The sequence below is a fragment of the Osmerus eperlanus genome, chromosome 25 (assembly GCF_963692335.1).
Source record: "Osmerus eperlanus chromosome 25, fOsmEpe2.1, whole genome shotgun sequence".
NCBI lineage: Eukaryota > Metazoa > Chordata > Actinopteri > Osmeriformes > Osmeridae > Osmerus > Osmerus eperlanus.
In genome coordinates this window covers 606,460-624,927 of record NC_085042.1, presented here as the reverse complement: position 1 = coordinate 624,927, position 18,468 = coordinate 606,460, and the positions used below count along the sequence as shown (strand labels likewise).

The window sequence follows — 18,468 nt, the reverse complement described above, 5'->3', positions numbered from 1 at the left end:
CTTGTTTCAAATTTGCTCACTCAGTCCAGTTTCTGATTTGACCAGACTCAGTCAGACCAGACTCAGTCAACTAGAACCAATCTCAGTCCAGGTCCACCACAACCAATCCAACTTGAACCCATCATTGAGGCCCATTATAACCAGACTCAGTCCAGGTCCACCAGAGAGAGATCCACAATCGGGTCCTCTATGACCATCAGAACCCAGCTCAGTCCAGGTCCATTAGAACTAGAACCCGATTAGTCCAGGTCCCCCTTGCTCATGGGTCCGGGAATCAGGTCCTATGGCTTGCTATTGGCTGTGTACAGTGTTCATTATAAAGCCCCAAACCACGGAAACAGGAATTAATTGTTCATTTTTAAATCAGATTCCTTTTCACATCTGTACTGGAGCGTGTAGAGCACAGGCAATGTTGCAGCAAGGCGTCAGTTTTGTGCTGAGAGCCCATCCTACTGGCTGCTTCATCCTGACTCCCAAAGTATACAGCTGATCTGCATTTCTTGTGTATGTGCCCCCACAGTGCTTGTGGCTGAAGAATTTCTTTGAAATACAGACGTTGATAGTCCAGATCAGTTTACTGTGTGTATTTCCTGCCGTGCTGAAAAAAAGAGTTGTGAGAGTGGGGAAAGGAAGGGTCTTGTCAGTGTTGAGATAAGTCCACTGTCCATGTCTAGCTGAGGGTGCTGCTGAAGGTATTGACCCCCCCCCCCCAAACTGTTGTCTATGCTCCCGCATGCTCCCACATAAGAGTCTCTCAGAAAAGGTTTGTAGTTCTGTCTCTCCTCCTCCACTCCTCATCCATTCCCTCTCATGTGGATCAAACAGTGAGCAATACAAGTTGAGCCTGTTGGGGTGGACCTAGCCAGTATGTGGCTGGCCAGGATGAGGTAGGGCTGGCCAGGGGGGTAGGGCTAGCAGGGGTTGAGTGGGGCAAGCCAGGGTGGAGTAGGGCTGGCCAGGCTGACAGTGGGCTGAGCAGGATAGGGTAAGTCAGACCCTAACAAGACTCAGTCAGGTGCCTTCCTTGTGGTCTGCTGTGCTGCCTTGAGCTAACAGATATCTGGATGTGCTTGTGATAACAGGACAGATCTCTCTCTGTCTCTCCCTCCCTTTCTCTCTCTACCTCCTTCTCTTTTTCTCTCTCCCTCTGCCACTAAGAACAATATTTTATTCTACCTCTGTTCCTCTCAGCTTCTGGGAGGTGTCTGGGAGTCCTCTCCTGTTTGCCTAAAACTCTTCACATGACACGTCAACATTTTACTGGCACAGCGTTGTTCTAGAAAGTGTCTTTGTTGAACTGCCGGCCACATTTTCTGTGTGGAACTGGCTGGCTTCTACCACAGTGCTGAATGTAACAGGGATGAGACCTAGGAATGCACTATTCAAGAAGTATGAATGTTCTGGATTCCATAATGAAACCAAAAGAACATAGTCTACAAAGAATACTTTACTTTTCTTTATATCTCAGTTTATACGGCTGGAAAAACAGATGTTTAGATCTCATTTAAGGCCCTCTCCTGAAACAGAGAGGGGAGTACTGGGGTAGGGAGAGGGGCTGCTTATGGAGCATCCACTCTAGAAGAAGGTCCCCTTGCTGTTCTGACAAATAATTTTCTTGAAGGCCTTCCGGAAGTCCTTGTTGAATATGGTGTAGATGACAGGGTTGAGACAGGAGTTGCAGTAGCCAATCCAGAAGAAGAACTTGAAAAGGGGCTCTGGGAGAGCACAAGCTTGAGGACACACCGCCTGCAGTGAGTAGGAGAAGAAGAAGGGGAACCAGCACACCACGAACACGCCAATCACCACCGCCAGCACAAACGTGAACCTCTTCTCCCGGTTCACCATGGCCTTACGCCGGGCAGCACTTGGGTTGGTTTCGGGCTTGGACCTTCGCCCCACCACCAGCCTGGATCCCTTGGAGGTCGCGATCATGTCCCGATAGCGCTGCAAGGTGGCGGGGGAGTGGATGCCCCCCCCCATGGGTGACCCCACCCCACTGGCCCCTCGACCCCCTCTCTGCCCAGGCTCCGGGTCACTGTCTGAACTGGAGGTGTCGTTGTTATTGTCAGCCTTCTTGCCCCCTCGACGCTTGCCCTTCTTACCCCCCCTCTCTTTGGGTTTGGTAGGTGTGGAGAGAGGGGGTGTGATGGAGGGAGAAGGGGTGAGGGGGGAGGAATGAGGGGATATGGTGGTGGGCGTGGGACCTAGAGAAGGAGAAAGTGGGTGGAGATTGTTGGGGGTAGGGGGGGGGGGGGGGAGGGGAAGAAGGGGATTCTCTCTCCAGTTTGATGGAAGAGGGAGAAAGGGTGACTGCCAGGGTGGGGGGTCTGGCATTGGAGGTTTTCTGCTGTGTCGATGGTGTGCTGTCTCCCGCCTTCACCCCGTTGGCTTGAACCTGGCAGGGAGTCTGGCTGGGTGTGGCAAGGCCATCCTTCCGGGGCTCGCCTGGTGGGCAGCGCGTCCTCTGCTTGGCGATCTGGTAGATCCTCATGTACACCAGGATCATGATGAGGCAGGGCGCGAAGAATGAGCCGATGGTGGAGTACAGGATGTACCAGCGCTCGTCGTTCAGCTGGCACTGGGGTCCTTTCTCGCTGCCCTCAGCCCCTACCTCACTCTTGTTGAGAGAGAGGAGAGGAGGGAAGGAGATGATGGACGAGATCAGCCACACCACCACAATGGCCGCCTTGATGCGCGTGGGCGTGCGCTGACGGCCATAGGTGACACGGGAGATGGACAGGTAGCGGTCCAGAGAGATGGCACACAGGTGGACGATGGAAGAGGTGCAGAAGAGAACGTCCAGTGCCAGGTAGATCTCACACCACAGAGACTTGAAGTACCAATATCCCAGCAGCTCATTGGCCAGAGAGAATGGGATGATGAGGGTGGCTACAAGGATGTCCGCCGCAGCTAGAGACACTAGGAACAGGTTCTGTGGCCCTCGGAGAGACCGGCTGGTCAGCACCGCCATGATGACCAGGATATTGCCCACTATAGTGAAGACGACCATGAGAGTGATAGCTGTGGCAAAGGCTGCTGTGGCCTCGTGGGAGTAAGGCGCCAGCTTGAGGCTCTGGTTGCAAGGCAGAGACCCGTCTGCCTGAGTGCTGCTGTTCCATCCGTCCAGTCCGATGGAACAACTTTCGTCCACAGGCAACGACATAACTGCTCTCCCCTTCAGTTGGCTTTCAGAAGAAAGAAGGTACTCAACACAATTAAGTCAGTTTGGTTGCTTTCTTTAAATGTTATAGAAAACAATTTCCCCAAAAATCCTTGCCGTCAATCATTTTAAAACGTTTAATTGAAAAGATCGGTTGTTAATAAAATACAGTTCTGTTAATTCTTGAACATCTAATTCTATTATCGCAGTTCACCATCTCTCTTTTTGGATGTTCCCGTTCACTAGACACAAAAAACGAATCTAATTTAAGATTAATACATGGCCACACAGGCGAGATTGTGAGAAACTAACGAGCAGTCTGCCCGTTTTAGGTGGGAAAATGTGCGCGCCGTCTGTGCGTCCTGTGTCGGGAATGCGCCTTACTTTTATATTTCCAAAAGAGCTCCTGGTGCACAACACCTCTCTTTTCATTTACTTATAAATAGATTTAAAGTGATTTGTTTACATAAAGGACTTGCTATCTTGCTCCCAAAAGTTCCATCTGTGCAGACCAACGAACATACAGCCACTGTACTTCACCAACGCTATAGTTGGCTAAAAGTTCAGAGATTTATAAAATGTTCTTATCTTGTCCTTGGAGAAGTTGCATGGGCCGTCCAACGATGTGTGCTTCAAATGTATACTTTTTTGTTTGTTTGTTGTTTTTAACTGCTGCAAACGTTGCTCTCTGAAGTCAGGAGGCAGGACACAGGACTACTGCCACAGGCAGCCCTTTTATAGGCTTCTTGAGCGAATACCAGGATCCTCGGTTAGTCCGGTTGACGGTTTTACAGACGTAAGAATCGGAGGAGTCTGAGTTGAGTTCTTCATGTGTAGTCATGTTGGAGCTCGAGGACCCTCGATCAGTCTTTCCCACTCTCGCCAATTCTTCTCTAGCGCTACGTTTAAGTAGTATCTCTTAAAAGTTCAATACATAACCACCGCACATCTTGTGCATGAGCCGGACCACGAGCATCAGCCTATTAACCTAAGCGCTTTTCCTCTCCTCTTCTCCTTTGCGCCTAGTGATGTCAGTGCGGGCGTCATTGGATCCTGGACATCTCTCTCTCTAGCTCGCTCTATCTCTCTCTTTCTGTCCTGTCTGTGTTGTCGTTGCATCTCTCTTTAATGTGAAGCCTGCCGTATGTTTCATGGCAAGTATATACCTTGTTCTTGTCAATAAACTCCGGTAATATAGAGAGGGATTGAAACACATTTATCCTGGAGAGTAGAGAACGGAAAGGAGGAGAGGGGGGAAGAGAGGAAAGAAAGATATGGGCAGAGAAGGTATAAGAGGGGAGGACGAGGGGGGAGGAGAGGATAGGAGGGGAGTTGAGAGTGAGGGAGGAGAAGTGATTGTCATCATCCTCATCTTTAACCATTGTGTGTGTTATTTAACTTTCTGCATCTATAATTTCACTGTCAGAAAACCACTTACTCTCCCACCATTTAGAATAATCTATCCATTCACTCACGACTTTAGATCATGGTGGGTTACAGTAAATCATGTTGGACGAGGGTTAGATCATGTTTATTTAGGGTTAGATCATGTTTGGTTATAGTTAGATCATGTTGAGTTAGGGTTAGATGGTGTTCAATTAGGGTTTGGATTGAATCCTGTTGGGTTAGGGTTAATCCATGTTGGATTAGTGTTAAAATTATATCATGTTGGTTATATCATGTTGTTTTAAGGTTAGGAATGAATAATGTTGGGTTAGAGTTCAATTATTTGTTCTTACGGCTAGATCATGTTCGGCTAAGGTTAGATTATGTAACACATTTAGATTCCATATGATCTGCTGCTTTAACGACAAATTCTGCCCCCTTGTGGAAAGCACATTTTAATCATCACATTTTTGTAGAAATGGGTTTTTGCTGAGGAGTAGGACATTTGACTGCAGATCAAAATTTGCAGGTTCAAATCCCCCATTATGTTGCTTTGAATGCAAGTTTGCTAAATTAATACAATATGTTATACATTTTAATTCCAGAATGAGAAAGTAATTGTGTGTGGTTGTGTGCATGTGTATGCGTGTATTGTGTGTGAGAGGTGCTGGTATTTTGCTCCTGAAATAGGTCAAGGTCAATTATCTGTTATTTACAGATTATGAAAGTACAGATTGTAATCAAATGATTTGTCAGACATTTAAATATATTAGGACAACAAATATTTGGAGAAGATATGCTTAGTTGAATGTTGGTAAGCCTGAAATCAACGAGCAGAGAAAATCCCCTTGAAAGATTGAATTTTTTCACACTTCTCACAGGCAGGAATAAATGGAAACAATGGCTGGTTGCAGGTTCATATCAACAAAGAACAAGAGTGAGTTGTGAGTAGTGAGATGCAGAGTACAGTACTGTATAGGGGTACGAGGAGGAGAAAGAACAAGAACAATTGCAAAGAGCAAAGCAGAGTAGTAATTTCTGATAAATTGAGCTACTATGATAGAACATGTTTTCATTCATCAAAAGACAATGACGGATAAATATTAAATTTGTTTTGAGATTACGTAAAAATGTACTTCTCCCTGAGAACTATGTTTTGAACAATGTGTTTTCAATTTTTTTGTGTATTGTTCACTGACTACATTTACCAGACGCTCTTATCCAGAGCGACTTACAGTGAAGTACAGGGACAATCCCCCGAGGCAAGTAGGGTGAAGTGCCTTGCCCAAGGACACAACATCATGTGGCATGGCCGGGAATCGAACCAGCGACCTTCTGTTTCCTACCCTGATTCTCTAACCGCTCAGCCACCTGACTACTTGATAGTGTATAATTTTGATCACTTTGTTTATGATGTGAGAGCAGTGTGGATTTTGAGCACAGGTAAAACTGTTTTGAGGCGAAAGTTTCATTTTGCAAGAGGATTCAGAGGTTTTGTAAATAGTGCTTGAAGATGAGGTTTTGTGTTTACAGTTTTGAGAAAATGGGTGACTGTTTCAAGAAATGTGTTTGAGCAATTGTGAAAAACTGTAATAAAATGTTCGGCTGTGAAAGTGTCTGTTCTTCCTCCACGGTGTGGTTCTCTTTCAGTCCTGAAAAATACAAATACTCTGAGCACACTGTATTCTATGGATATGCAGTATTACAGTACACAAGGCAAATAGATTTCGTACCTGTTCTCTATCCTGAAGGTTATGAAGCATAGCGCAAGTTCAGTCAGGCAAGACCGCTCCCTGCACTCGGGCATCTTCGACAATGTTTCACTTCTAACTCCCCCCACTAAGAACGCTCTTCTTTCCCTCTTTCCTATGTTGGGCTGTCATATGGTTCAGTTCGATTATCGCTCCCGTCTATCAATTAACGCTGTTGAAGAATCACATGATCGTGCCTTTAAATAAGATTCTCTCCCCGTGTAGTTTGTCCAGGCTATCAAGTGCGCGACCCTCCACCTCCCCGTCGCCACCCGGTTCCTGTCTCTGTGTTCGACTTGTTGGTCGTCGGCTGCCGCCACCGCCACCAGTGTCTGGACTCCGTGGGGGATTATTCTCGGATGTTGGGCAGGCGCCCTCTGATCTATTATTCCCCATGGGGTCTAAGCTCCAAACATTGTAGTACAATTATCATTCTGTAATAAACATCACTTACTCATACCAGGTCTCTCCTGATTGAACTAATGATGGCAGCAACTGTGAAGTGGCTGAGATTTGGTTGGACCCTCTGGCCAGCCTCCCTAATGCTCAAACCATGGTTGAGCACATGGTCTACCACAGTGGCCCGAATCTCATTAGAGATGACCGTTCTCCTTCTTCCTCCTCCTCCTCCTTCTTCTTGTCCTTGTCCTTCTCCTCTTCCTCCTCCTTGTCCTCCTCCTTCTCCTCCTCAACCTTGTCCTCCTCTTCATCTCTGTCCTCCTCTTACTCTTACATTTACATTTAACATTTACATTTAATCATTTAGCAGACGCTCTTATCCAGAGCGACTTACAGTAAGTACAGGGACATTCCCCCGAGGCAAGTAGGGTGAAGTGCCTTGCCCAAGGACACAGCGTCATTTGGCACGTCCGGGAATCGAACTGGCAACCTTCAGATTACTAGCCTGATTCCCGAACCGCTCAGCCACCTGACTCCCTACTCTTCCTCCTCCTCTTCCTTCTCCTCTTCCTTCTCTCTGTCCTCCTACTCCTATACCTGCTACTCCTCCTCCCCCTTGTCCCCCTCCTTCTTGTCCTCCTCTTCCTCCTCTCACTCTTACCCCTCTCCTTCTGTGGTTGTCAATATGTTCTAAGTTCTCCATTGTTCACCAAACAAAACCAGAGGCCCAAGGCCCTTTTTATGCTGCAGTCCTGATTGTAAATTGCTTACCAGACCTGAGTGTTTAGAGATTTGAATAGTTGTGTGTTGTAGGTGTGTGTGCAACAACTGAACATTGTGTGTAGTGTTTTGACAACAAGGTGATGTGTAATTGACATCAGTGTGTAAACAAGGCAAGTCAGAGTCTAATGCGATAAGGGATTGTGAAGTAGTGCCAAATTCGGTCGAGCAATCGGTACATGAAGTGAAGGTTGTGAAAATTGTGCCAAATTTTTGCTTTTTGTGTGTTAACAATTGTGGAACAACTGTAAATAAGCAATCTTTGAATATCAAAAAATCAAATTTTATTATTTTCAGTGGCAAAAAATCTTACTCGAAGGATTTGGCTAAAATTAAAATGTAATCTCTTGAGATGCTTCAAGTGTCATCTACAATATTTTTAGGAATTATTATTGATGAAAGTTTAAGTTGGAGTAAACATATTGAAATTAAGTTTTTGTGGCGAAAAGTGAAGCTAACGGTGGCTAAGTTGCTAGCCAGAGTCAATGACGCTACTTACGTCACGAAAACTCGCGTGACTACCTCTAGCAGAACATTAGTTTAGCAGCTCGTTAACTTCTGGGAGATAGCTAAGCTAACTGCTTTACTGCAAGGCAGCTGCAGAAACGCCACAAGCAAAGAGGCCAGGGTGATAACTATTTACTAATTTTACTTTGTGATATGACACACAATTGTGACGTGTAATGTACAATATAAGCTGATTTTATTAAGGAAGTACATCTACTTTCGGAAACAGTAGTCTACTATGTCACTGAAGTATTAGCATCATGACATTAGCCTGTGTTGCCCGGGCAACACATACTACAGTGGTCTATGATGCATCTGTTTTCAATCGTTAAAATAAACATTCCTCACAAATACATTTTCGTTGTAGGATTTATTATGACATTACATTACAAGTAAACGATTTGTGGGTGAAATTATCATTACCTGTGGTTTCAAACCAGTGTTGCTCACTGAAAGTGAAACGCTGTAGCCTACGCGAGACACACTACAAAAACATCTACACAGCTGTTTAGGAAGTCAAACGGCGACAGAACATGTTCGGCACTCCCCTTACTTAAATCAAGTCTTTCAATAGGTGAAACTATCTGACTACTAACCTGAACTTCATTGCCACAGCCTAAACTTTGTCAATCTGTTCATGAAAATAATTAATTTCAGCCTAAACCGTACAACAGAACGTTAAATCCATTTCAACCAACGCAATCGCTACTGTACCAAGACGAACACAGCAGTAGTCTAGTACTGTACCGTAGTAGTACAATTTACCGGGGCAGCTTCCCCACACAGGGCTATATCGCATTTTGCGTTGTTACTGACAATGATCGCTACCAGCGAGCTTTTTATGAATGAGCGATTTTCCACTAAATAAATGTCAAGCTTATTTACGTTTTGGGGGGCATATTTTCAGTTAGCAAATGGTACTGTTTGAATCGCGATTCCATCTTATACTGCCGGTAACGTCGTAGAATAATCTTCAAAGGGGGTTCTTTATTAATGAATGAATGCAATGAGTAGGCTAAATGCATGAAAATATCACGAGAAGGGAACAACTTAAAATGACGTTTAAGTCATAGAGATTAGGTCAATTTTTACACCGGTCTGCCAAATGTATTCGTTTTTATTCAACGATGAGGCTGCCTCTTGCAGGGGAAATGAGAAGACATCTATTTCATTCTACACTTCACTCGTATTTTCAGTTGTAAATGAGCAGCAAAAAAAAATGCTTTTAAATCTGTGTTATGTCATTAAACATAATAATGTCATTAAAAAACGGACCCCTGTGCAACCGACGCAAGCAAGCACACCCTACAATTTCCCCAGAAATTGTACCCTCTCTAGTTTTTCTTTGTATTTGCCGTAATGTTATGGCGTTATTTTCTAGGACCATGTTCATGATTTCAGTTTCCTGTTCAGGAGACAGAAGGCGTTCCCGACCACCTTGTGTTGGTAATCTTTCAGTTCTGCCAAACAAATAGTAAAATACTGTAAATACTGTGTAGGAATACAAAGTAGGAATACATTTTCCAAATACTTGAAACATACTTTATTTTTACAGTCCTACAGAACAGTCCACAGGCAATACTGTACTACTGTAATCATTGAGTACTGTATTGATATGCAGTAGGCCTACTGCAATTTTGTAGTGAGAGTAGATTTCTTACCTATTCTCATTTCGGAAAGTCCCGATGATGGATGCTACAGTGTACCTGCTCAAATTTGGCTGTACGCTTTGCCGAGCCTCCCTCATTGTTAGACCATGGTTGACTACATGGTCCACCAAAGCGGCTCGGATCTCATCAGAGATTATGGTCCTTGGCCTTCCTCGTCCTCCCTGTCCTCCTTCTCTTACTCTCACTCCTCTGCCTCTGTTTCCAATGTTGGCATCCATTGATCAAAAACAGAAAAGGTCACCTGTTGCCCTTTTATTCTAAAGCTCTGATTGCTAATTGTAAAACTGTGTGACAGGTGTTTGCCCATGCGATGAGTCAGTGTGCGTATTTGAATGGCAGTGTGTTCTTTGTGAAAACAAAAGATTTTCTTCATGAAAATTGTGCCAAATGCAGAGAATTGTGTGTAGTGTTTTGAAAAAAGTGTGTGTTAGAACTGCAAATTGAGTGTAAAGCAGGAATTGTGCTTGTGCTTGCAATTGGTTCATGGGGTTGGTGCATGAGTTACATGTTGTGGTCATTGTGTCTCAAGTACCAGTATTTGTGTGTAAACAATTGAGAAAAACTGTAATAAAATTAAATATATTTGGAAGAAGGGGGTAAGAAATGTATTTGTTACCGTGTATTTGTGTGTTCTGAGTATAAAAACAATATTCTCAAATATTTTTCAACACACTGATGTATGTACTGTCTGTAGTAAGTGTAACACTGAACAAAAAAAGGCCTAAATCACTATGATGAATGAAGAAGTGTTTTCCATTGAGCACATCAGTGTTCAAATGGTTCTTATAAATGTCTATTCATATGATGGTTTGTGTGTGTCATTTGAAAACAAAATAAAATTTTGAGATTAAATAACATTGTTTTAAATTTAAAGTTTAATTTTGCAGGAAAAGTGAGGGGTTTTGCCCATTGTGTGTGTGTTTTTTGATTTGTGTGTAGAGTTCTGAGAGGATGAGGTATGCTTTCAGAAAATGTGTGTAACCAATCGAGAAAAACTGTAGTAGAAAAATAAACAAATCTGTTGGAATCATACGGAGGGTAGACACCTTGTCTCTGCAAACTGTCTCCTTATTCTATATTACAGTTTAATTTTTCCTTATCTTTCATATTGTAATATAGTCTGGGCAAGTACTACTTCTTTGCAAAAAATGTTGGTCCTCCTTTTGTTAGGATTGCCACAGGATCACAGTCGCTCATCTCAGCTGCTCCTTTGTTTCAGAAACTGCAGATTCTTACTACTTATATTAATATTTCTTTAACTTGCATTTTTATGTATAAGACACTTTTAGGTGATGGAAATATTCCTGACTGTTAGATGAATTTCCTGTCAGAAGGCAGGCCGGAAGGAGGCACGACAATGTAAAAGGGTTGACTTGGTGTGATCCGAGCAGCTCGTGCTAAATTAACAATCAGTTCATGACAAAATGATGAGCATGAGTGAAGACTCTGTCTCTCATGACGTGCTTAAATACAGTAGCTGGACATGGTCAAACATAGAATGCACAGAATCGTTTCCTTAAAGGGTCTCAGAGATCAGTACAGTGGTACAGTAGAACGGACAACAGGTGAAGTAGTCGTAACTCATGTAAGCCCCTATTTGTGCCCGTTTTACCCCTGCTGTGTCCTCCAACTTTGGGCCCGAGTGCGTTCCATGTCTATAGCGACCATATTTGGACGAGAGGGCAAAGTGGTGGAGGGGTGAAGGGCGGGTCTGACTGAGAAGCCACCACGCTAACATTGTTAGCTTCCATCGAGAAGACCCCCTTTGTCCAAACGGGCTGTCAATCACTCCAGACTGGACCTGTCAATCAAGCTAGCCACGCCCCCAAATATACCGATCTTTAAGGTTTAATATCTACTTAATTATGAAATTATTTTCAGATGGACCACCAGGACACTGATAAGAAGAAGGGAATCTAGCTAACGACACCATAAGGCATTGTGGACTTCCGCTTTGGCTGTTTTTTGAGTCGCGGACTTTGCCTGTAGGTTCCACCGAAATTTGAACTCGGATTACTGGATTCAAAGTCCAGAGTGCTGACCATTACACCATGGAACCCCTGCTTGCAGATTATCAAAAGATAATATCGAAAGAGACCATATTTGGACGAGAGGGCAAAGTGGTGGAGGGGTGAAGGGCGGGTCTGACTGAGAAGCCACCTCGCTAACAGCCTTTCTCTACTCGCCACTATGCCCCTGGCTAGTAAACCGCTCAAAGTCACTGCAAACATTGTTAGCTTCCATGGAGAAGACCCCCTTTGTCCAAACGGGCAGATAATATCGAAAGCGACCATATTTGGACGAGAGGGCAAAGTGGTGGAGGGGCAAAGGGCGGGTCCATGGGCGGGGCTGACTGAGAAGCCACCTCGCTAACAGCCTTTCTCTACTTGCCACTATGCCCCTGGCTAGTAAACCGCTCAAAGTCGCTGCAAACATTGTTAGCTTCCATGGAGAAGACCCCCTTTGTCCAAACGGGCTGTCAATCACTCCAGACTGGACCTGTCAATCAAGCCAGCCACGCCCCCAAATATACCGATCTTTAAGGTTTAATATCTACTTAATTATGACATTATTTTCAGATGGACCACCAGGACACTGATAAGAAGGGAATCTAGCTAACGACACAATAAGGCATTGTGGACTTCTCCATTGGCTGTATTTTGAGTCGCGGACTTTGCCTGTAGGTTCCACCGAGATTTGAACTCGGATTACTGGATTCAAAGTCCAGAGTGCTGACCATTACACCATGGAACCCCTACTTGCAGGTTATCAAAAGATAATATCGAAAGCGACCATATTTGGACGAGAGGGCAAAGTGGTGGAGGGGCAAAGGGCGGGTCCATGGGCGGGGCTGACTGAGAAGCCACCTCGCTAACAGCCTTTCTCTACTTGCCACTATGCCCCTGGCTAGTAAACCGCTCAAAGTCGCTGCAAACATTGTTAGCTTCCATGGAGAAGACCCCCTTTGTCCAAACGGGCTGTCAATCACTCCAGACTGGACCTGTCAATCAAGCCAGCCACGCCCCCAAATATACCGATCTTTAAGGTTTAATATCTACTTAATTATGACATTATTTTCAGATGGACCACCAGGACACTGATAAGAAGAAGGGAATCTAGCTAACGACACAATAAGGCATTGTGGACTTCTCCATTGGCTGTATTTTGAGTCGCGGACTTTGCCTGTAGGTTCCACCAAGATTTGAACTCGGATTACTAGATTCAAAGTCCAGAGTGCTGACCATTACACCATGGAACCCCTGCTTGCAGACTATCAAAAGATAATATCGAAAGCGACCATATTTGGACGAGAGGGCAAAGTGGTGGAGGGGCAAAGGGCGGGTCCATGGGCGGGGCTGACTGAGAAGCCACCTCGCTAACAGCCTTTCTCTACTTGCCACTATGCCCCTGGCTAGTAAACCGCTCAAAGTCGCTGCAAACATTGTTAGCTTCCATGGAGAAGACCCCCTTTGTCCAAACGGGCTGTCAATCACTCCAGACTGGACCTGTCAATCAAGCCAGCCACGCCCCCAAATATACCGATCTTTAAGGTTTAATATCTACTTAATTATGACATTATTTTCAGATGTACCACCAGGACACTGATAAGAAGAAGAACATCTAGCTAACGACACCATAAGGCATTGTGGACTTCCGCATTGGCTGTATTTTGAGTCGCGGACTTTGCCTGTAGGTTCCACCGAGATTTGAACTCGGATTGCTGGATTCAAAGTCCAGAGTGCTGACCATTACACCATGGATCCCCTACTTGCAGGTTAGCAAAAGATAATATCGAAAGCGACCATATTTGGACGAGAGGGCAAAGTGGTGGAGGGGCAAAGGGCGGGTCCATGGGCGGGGCTGACTGAGAAGCCACCTCGCTAACAGCCTTTCTCTACTTGCCACTATGCCCCTGGCTAGTAAACCGCTCAAAGTCGCTGCAAACATTGTTAGCTTCCATGGAGAAGACCCCCTTTGTCCAAACGGGCTGTCAATCACTCCAGACTGGACCTGTCAATCAAGCCAGCCACGCCCCCAAATATACCGATCTTTAAGGTTTAATATCTACTTAATTATGACATTATTTTCAGATGGACCACCAGGACACTGATAAGAAGAAGTGAATCTAACTAACGACACCATAAGGCATTGTGGACTTCCGCATTGGCTGTATGAACTCGGATTACTGGATTCAAAGTCCAGAGTGCTGACCATTACACCATGGAACCCCTACTTGCAGATTATCAAAAGATAATATCGAAAGCGACCATATTTGGACGAGAGGGCAAAGTGGTGGAGGGGCAAAGGGCGGGTCCATGGGCGTGGCTGACTGAGAAGCCACCTCGCTAACAGCCTTTCTCTACTTGCCACTATGCCCCTGGCTAGTAAACCGCTCAAAGTCGCTGCAAACATTGTTAGCTTCCATGGAGAAGACCCCCTTTGTCCAAACGGGCTGTCAATCACTCCAGACTGGACCTGTCAATCAAGCCAGCCACGCCCCCAAATATACCGATCTTTAAGGTTTAATATCTACTTAATTATGACATTATTTTCAGATGTACCACCAGGACACTGATAAGAAGAAGAACATCTAGCTAACGACACCATAAGGCATTGTGGACTTCCGCATTGGCTGTATTTTGAATCGCGGACTTTGCCTGTAGGTTCCACCGAGATTTGAACTCGGATTACTGGATTCAAAGTCCAGAGTGCTGACCATTACACCATGGAACCCCTACTTGCAGGTTATCAAAAGATAATATCGAAAGCGACCATATTTGGACGAGAGGGCAAAGTGGTGGAGGGGCAAAGGGCGGGTCCATGGGCGGGGCTGACTGAGAAGCCACCTCGCTAACAGCCTTTCTCTACTTGCCACTATGCCCCTGGCTAGTAAACCGCTCAAAGTCGCTGCAAACATTGTTAGCTTCCATGGAGAAGACCCCCTTTGTCCAAACGGGCTGTCAATCACTCCAGACTGGACCTGTCAATCAAGCCAGCCACGCCCCCAAATATACCGATCTTTAAGGTTTAATATCTACTTAATTATGACATTATTTTCAGATGGACCACCAGGACACTGATAAGAAGAAGTGAATCTAACTAACGACACCATAAGGCATTGTGGACTTCCGCATTGGCTGTATGAACTCGGATTACTGGATTCAAAGTACAGAGTGCTGACCATTACACCATGGAACCCCTGCTTGCAGATTATCAAAACATGATATCGAAAGCGACCATATTTGGAAGAGAGGGCAAAGTGGTGGAGGGGCAAAGGGCGGGTCCATGGGCGGGGCTGACTGAGAAGCCACCTCGCTAACAGCCTTTCTCTACTTGCCACTATGCCCCTGGCTAGTAAACCGCTCAAAGTCGCTGCAAACATTGTTAGCTTCCATGGAGAAGACCCCCTTTGTCCAAATGGGCTGTCAATCACTCCAGACTGGACCTGTCAATCAAGCCAGCCACGCCCCCAAATATACCGATCTTTAAGGTTTAATATCTACTTAATTATGACATTATTTTCAGATGGACCACCAGGACACTGATAAGAAGAAGGGAATCTAGCTAACGACACAATAAGGCATTGTGGACTTCTCCATCGGCTGTATTTTGAGTCGCGGACTTTGCCTGTAGGTTCCACCAAGATTTGAACTCGGATTGCTGGATTCAAAGTCCAGAGTGCTGACCATTACACCATGGAACCCCTGCTTGCAGACTATCAAAAGATAATATCGAAAGCGACCATATTTGGACGAGAGGGCAAAGTGGTGGAGGGGCAAAGGGCGGGTCCATGGGCGGGGCTGACTGAGAAGCCACCTCGCTAACAGCCTTTCTCTACTTGCCACTATGCCCCTGGCTAGTAAACCGCTCAAAGTCGCTGCAAACATTGTTAGCTTCCATGGAGAAGACCCCCTTTGTCCAAACGGGCTGTCAATCACTCCAGACTGGACCTGTCAATCAAGCCAGCCACGCCCCCAAATATACCGATCTTTAAGGTTTAATATCTACTTAATTATGACATTATTTTCAGATGTACCACCAGGACACTGATAAGAAGAAGAACATCTAGCTAACGACACCATAACGCATTGTGGACTTCCGCATTGGCTGTATTTTGAGTCGCGGACTTTGCCTGTAGGTTCCACCGAGATTTGAACTCGGATTGCTGGATTCAAAGTCCAGAGTGCTGACCATTACACCATGGATCCCCTACTTGCAGGTTAGCAAAAGATAATATCGAAAGCGACCATATTTGGACGAGAGGGCAAAGTGGTGGAGGGGCAAAGGGCGGGTCCATGGGCGGGGCTGACTGAGAAGCCACCTCGCTAACAGCCTTTCTCTACTTGCCACTATGCCCCTGGCTAGTAAACCGCTCAAAGTCGCTGCAAACATTGTTAGCTTCCATGGAGAAGACCCCCTTTGTCCAAACGGGCTGTCAATCACTCCAGACTGGACCTGTCAATCAAGCCAGCCACGCCCCCAAATATACCGATCTTTAAGGTTTAATATCTACTTAATTATGACATTATTTTCAGATGGACCACCAGGACACTGATAAGAAGAAGTGAATCTAACTAACGACACCATAAGGCATTGTGGACTTCCGCATTGGCTGTATGAACTCGGATTACTGGATTCAAAGTCCAGAGTGCTGACCATTACACCATGGAACCCCTACTTGCAGATTATCAAAAGATAATATCGAAAGCGACCATATTTGGACGAGAGGGCAAAGTGGTGGAGGGGCAAAGGGCGGGTCCATGGGCGGGGCTGACTGAGAAGCCACCTCGCTAACAGCCTTTCTCTACTTGCCACTATGCCCCTGGCTAGTAAACCGCTCAAAGTCGCTGCAAACATTGTTAGCTTCCATGGAGAAGACCCCCTTTGTCCAAACGGGCTGTCAATCACTCCAGACTGGACCTGTCAATCAAGCAAGCCACGCCCCCAAATATACCGATCTTTAAGGTTTAATATCTACTTAATTATGACATTATTTTCAGATGGACCACCAGGACACTGATAAGAAGAAGGGAATCTAGCTAACGACACAATAAGGCATTGTGGACTTCTCCATTGGCTGTATTTTGAGTCGCGGACTTTGCCTGTAGGTTCCACCAAGATTTGAACTCGGATTACTAGATTCAAAGTCCAGAGTGCTGACCATTACACCATGGAACCCCTGCTTGCAGACTATCAAAAGATAATATCGAAAGCGACCATATTTGGACGAGAGGGCAAAGTGGTGGAGGGGCAAAGGGCGGGTCCATGGGCGGGGCTGACTGAGAAGCCACCTCGCTAACAGCCTTTCTCTACTTGCCACTATGCCCCTGGCTAGTAAAACGCTCAAAGTCGCTGCAAACATTGTTAGCTTCCATGGAGAAGACCCCCTTTGTCCAAACGGGCTGTCAATCACTCCAGACTGGACCTGTCAATCAAGCCAGCCACGCCCCCAAATATACCGATCTTTAAGGTTTAATATCTACTTAATTATGACATTATTTTCAGATGTACCACCAGGACACTGATAAGAAGAAGTGAATCTAACTAACGACACCATAAGGCATTGTGGACTTCCGCATTGGCTGTATGAACTCGGATTACTGGATTCAAAGTCCAGAGTGCTGACCATTACACCATGGAACCCCTACTTGCAGATTATCAAAAGATAATATCGAAAGCGACCATATTTGGACGAGAGGGCAAAGTGGTGGAGGGGCAAAGGGCGGGTCCATGGGCGGGGCTGACTGAGAAGCCACCTCGCTAACAGCCTTTCTCTACTTGCCACTATGCCCCTGGCTAGTAAACCGCTCAAAGTCGCTGCAAACATTGTTAGCTTCCATGGAGAAGACCCCCTTTGTCCAAACGGGCTGTCAATCACTCCAGACTGGACCTGTCAATCAAGCCAGCCACGCCCCCAAATATACCGATCTTTAAGGTTTAATATCTACTTAATTATGACATTATTTTCAGATGGACCACCAGGACACTGATAAGAAGGAGGGAATCTAGCTAACGACACCATAAGGCATTGTGGACTTCTCCATTGGCTGTATTTTGAGTCGCGGACTCTGCCTGTAAGTTCCACCGAGATTTGAACTCAGATTACTGGATTCAAAGTCCAGAGTGCTGACCATTACACCATGGAAACCCTGCTTGCAGATTATCAAAAGATAATATCGAAAGCGACCATATTTGGACGAGAGGGCAAAGTGGTGGAGGGGCAAAGGGCGGGTCCATGGGCGGGGCTGACTGAGAAGCCACCTCGCTAACAGCCTTTCTCTACTTGCCACTATGCCCCTGGCTAGTAAACCGCTCAAAGTCGCTGCAAACATTGTTAGCTTCCATGGAGAAGACCCCCTTTGTCCAAACGGGCTGTCAATCACACCAGACTGGACCTGTCAATCAAGCCAGCCACGCCCCCAAATATACCAATCTTTAAGGTTTAATATCTACTTAATTATGAAATTATTTTCAGATGGACCACCAGGACACTGATAAGAAGAAGGGAATCTAGCTAACGACACCATAAGGCATTGTGGACTTCCGCATTGGCTGTATGAACTCGGATTACTGGATTCAAAGTCCAGAGTGCTGACCATTACACCATGGAACCCCTACTTGCAGATTATCAAAAGATAATATCGAAAGCGACCATATTTGGACGAGAGGGCAAAGTGGTGGAGGGGCAAAGGGCGGGTCCATGGGCGGGGCTGACTGAGAAGCCACCTCGCTAACAGCCTTTCTCTACTTGCCACTATGCCCCTGGCTAGTAAACCGCTCAAAGTCGCTGCAAACATTGTTAGCTTCCATGGAG

At 45.5% G+C, this 18,468-nt stretch overlaps 1 protein-coding gene and 9 non-coding genes across 10 annotated transcripts; all 10 read right to left on the bottom strand.

Moving 5' to 3' along the window:
• Positions 1–1,575: 1,575 nt before the first annotated feature.
• adra2b (adrenoceptor alpha 2B) lies at positions 1,576–3,163 on the bottom strand. The gene is given in 2 exon segments (XM_062451629.1): positions 1,576–2,260; positions 2,262–3,163. Coding segments are annotated over 2 exon segments (1,587 nt in total).
• An 8,477-nt stretch (positions 3,164–11,640) lies between these two features.
• trnaq-uug (transfer RNA glutamine (anticodon UUG)) lies at positions 11,641–11,712 on the bottom strand. Its single transcript has one exon. It is a non-coding gene; the product is annotated as a tRNA-Gln (tRNA).
• Positions 11,713–12,335: 623 nt separating this feature from the next.
• On the bottom strand, positions 12,336–12,407 carry trnaq-uug (transfer RNA glutamine (anticodon UUG)). The gene has a single exon. It is a non-coding gene; the product is annotated as a tRNA-Gln (tRNA).
• Positions 12,408–12,840: 433 nt separating this feature from the next.
• Positions 12,841–12,912, bottom strand: trnaq-uug (transfer RNA glutamine (anticodon UUG)). The gene has a single exon. It is a non-coding gene; the product is annotated as a tRNA-Gln (tRNA).
• Positions 12,913–13,345: 433 nt separating this feature from the next.
• On the bottom strand, positions 13,346–13,417 carry trnaq-uug (transfer RNA glutamine (anticodon UUG)). The gene has a single exon. It is a non-coding gene; the product is annotated as a tRNA-Gln (tRNA).
• An 898-nt stretch (positions 13,418–14,315) lies between these two features.
• Positions 14,316–14,387, bottom strand: trnaq-uug (transfer RNA glutamine (anticodon UUG)). Its single transcript has one exon. It is a non-coding gene; the product is annotated as a tRNA-Gln (tRNA).
• Positions 14,388–15,285: 898 nt separating this feature from the next.
• trnaq-uug (transfer RNA glutamine (anticodon UUG)) lies at positions 15,286–15,357 on the bottom strand. Its single transcript has one exon. It is a non-coding gene; the product is annotated as a tRNA-Gln (tRNA).
• A 433-nt stretch (positions 15,358–15,790) lies between these two features.
• Positions 15,791–15,862, bottom strand: trnaq-uug (transfer RNA glutamine (anticodon UUG)). Its single transcript has one exon. It is a non-coding gene; the product is annotated as a tRNA-Gln (tRNA).
• Positions 15,863–16,760: 898 nt separating this feature from the next.
• Positions 16,761–16,832, bottom strand: trnaq-uug (transfer RNA glutamine (anticodon UUG)). Its single transcript has one exon. It is a non-coding gene; the product is annotated as a tRNA-Gln (tRNA).
• Positions 16,833–17,727: 895 nt separating this feature from the next.
• On the bottom strand, positions 17,728–17,802 carry trnaq-uug (transfer RNA glutamine (anticodon UUG)). Its single transcript has one exon. It is a non-coding gene; the product is annotated as a tRNA-Gln (tRNA).
• Positions 17,803–18,468: the final 666 nt, after the last annotated feature.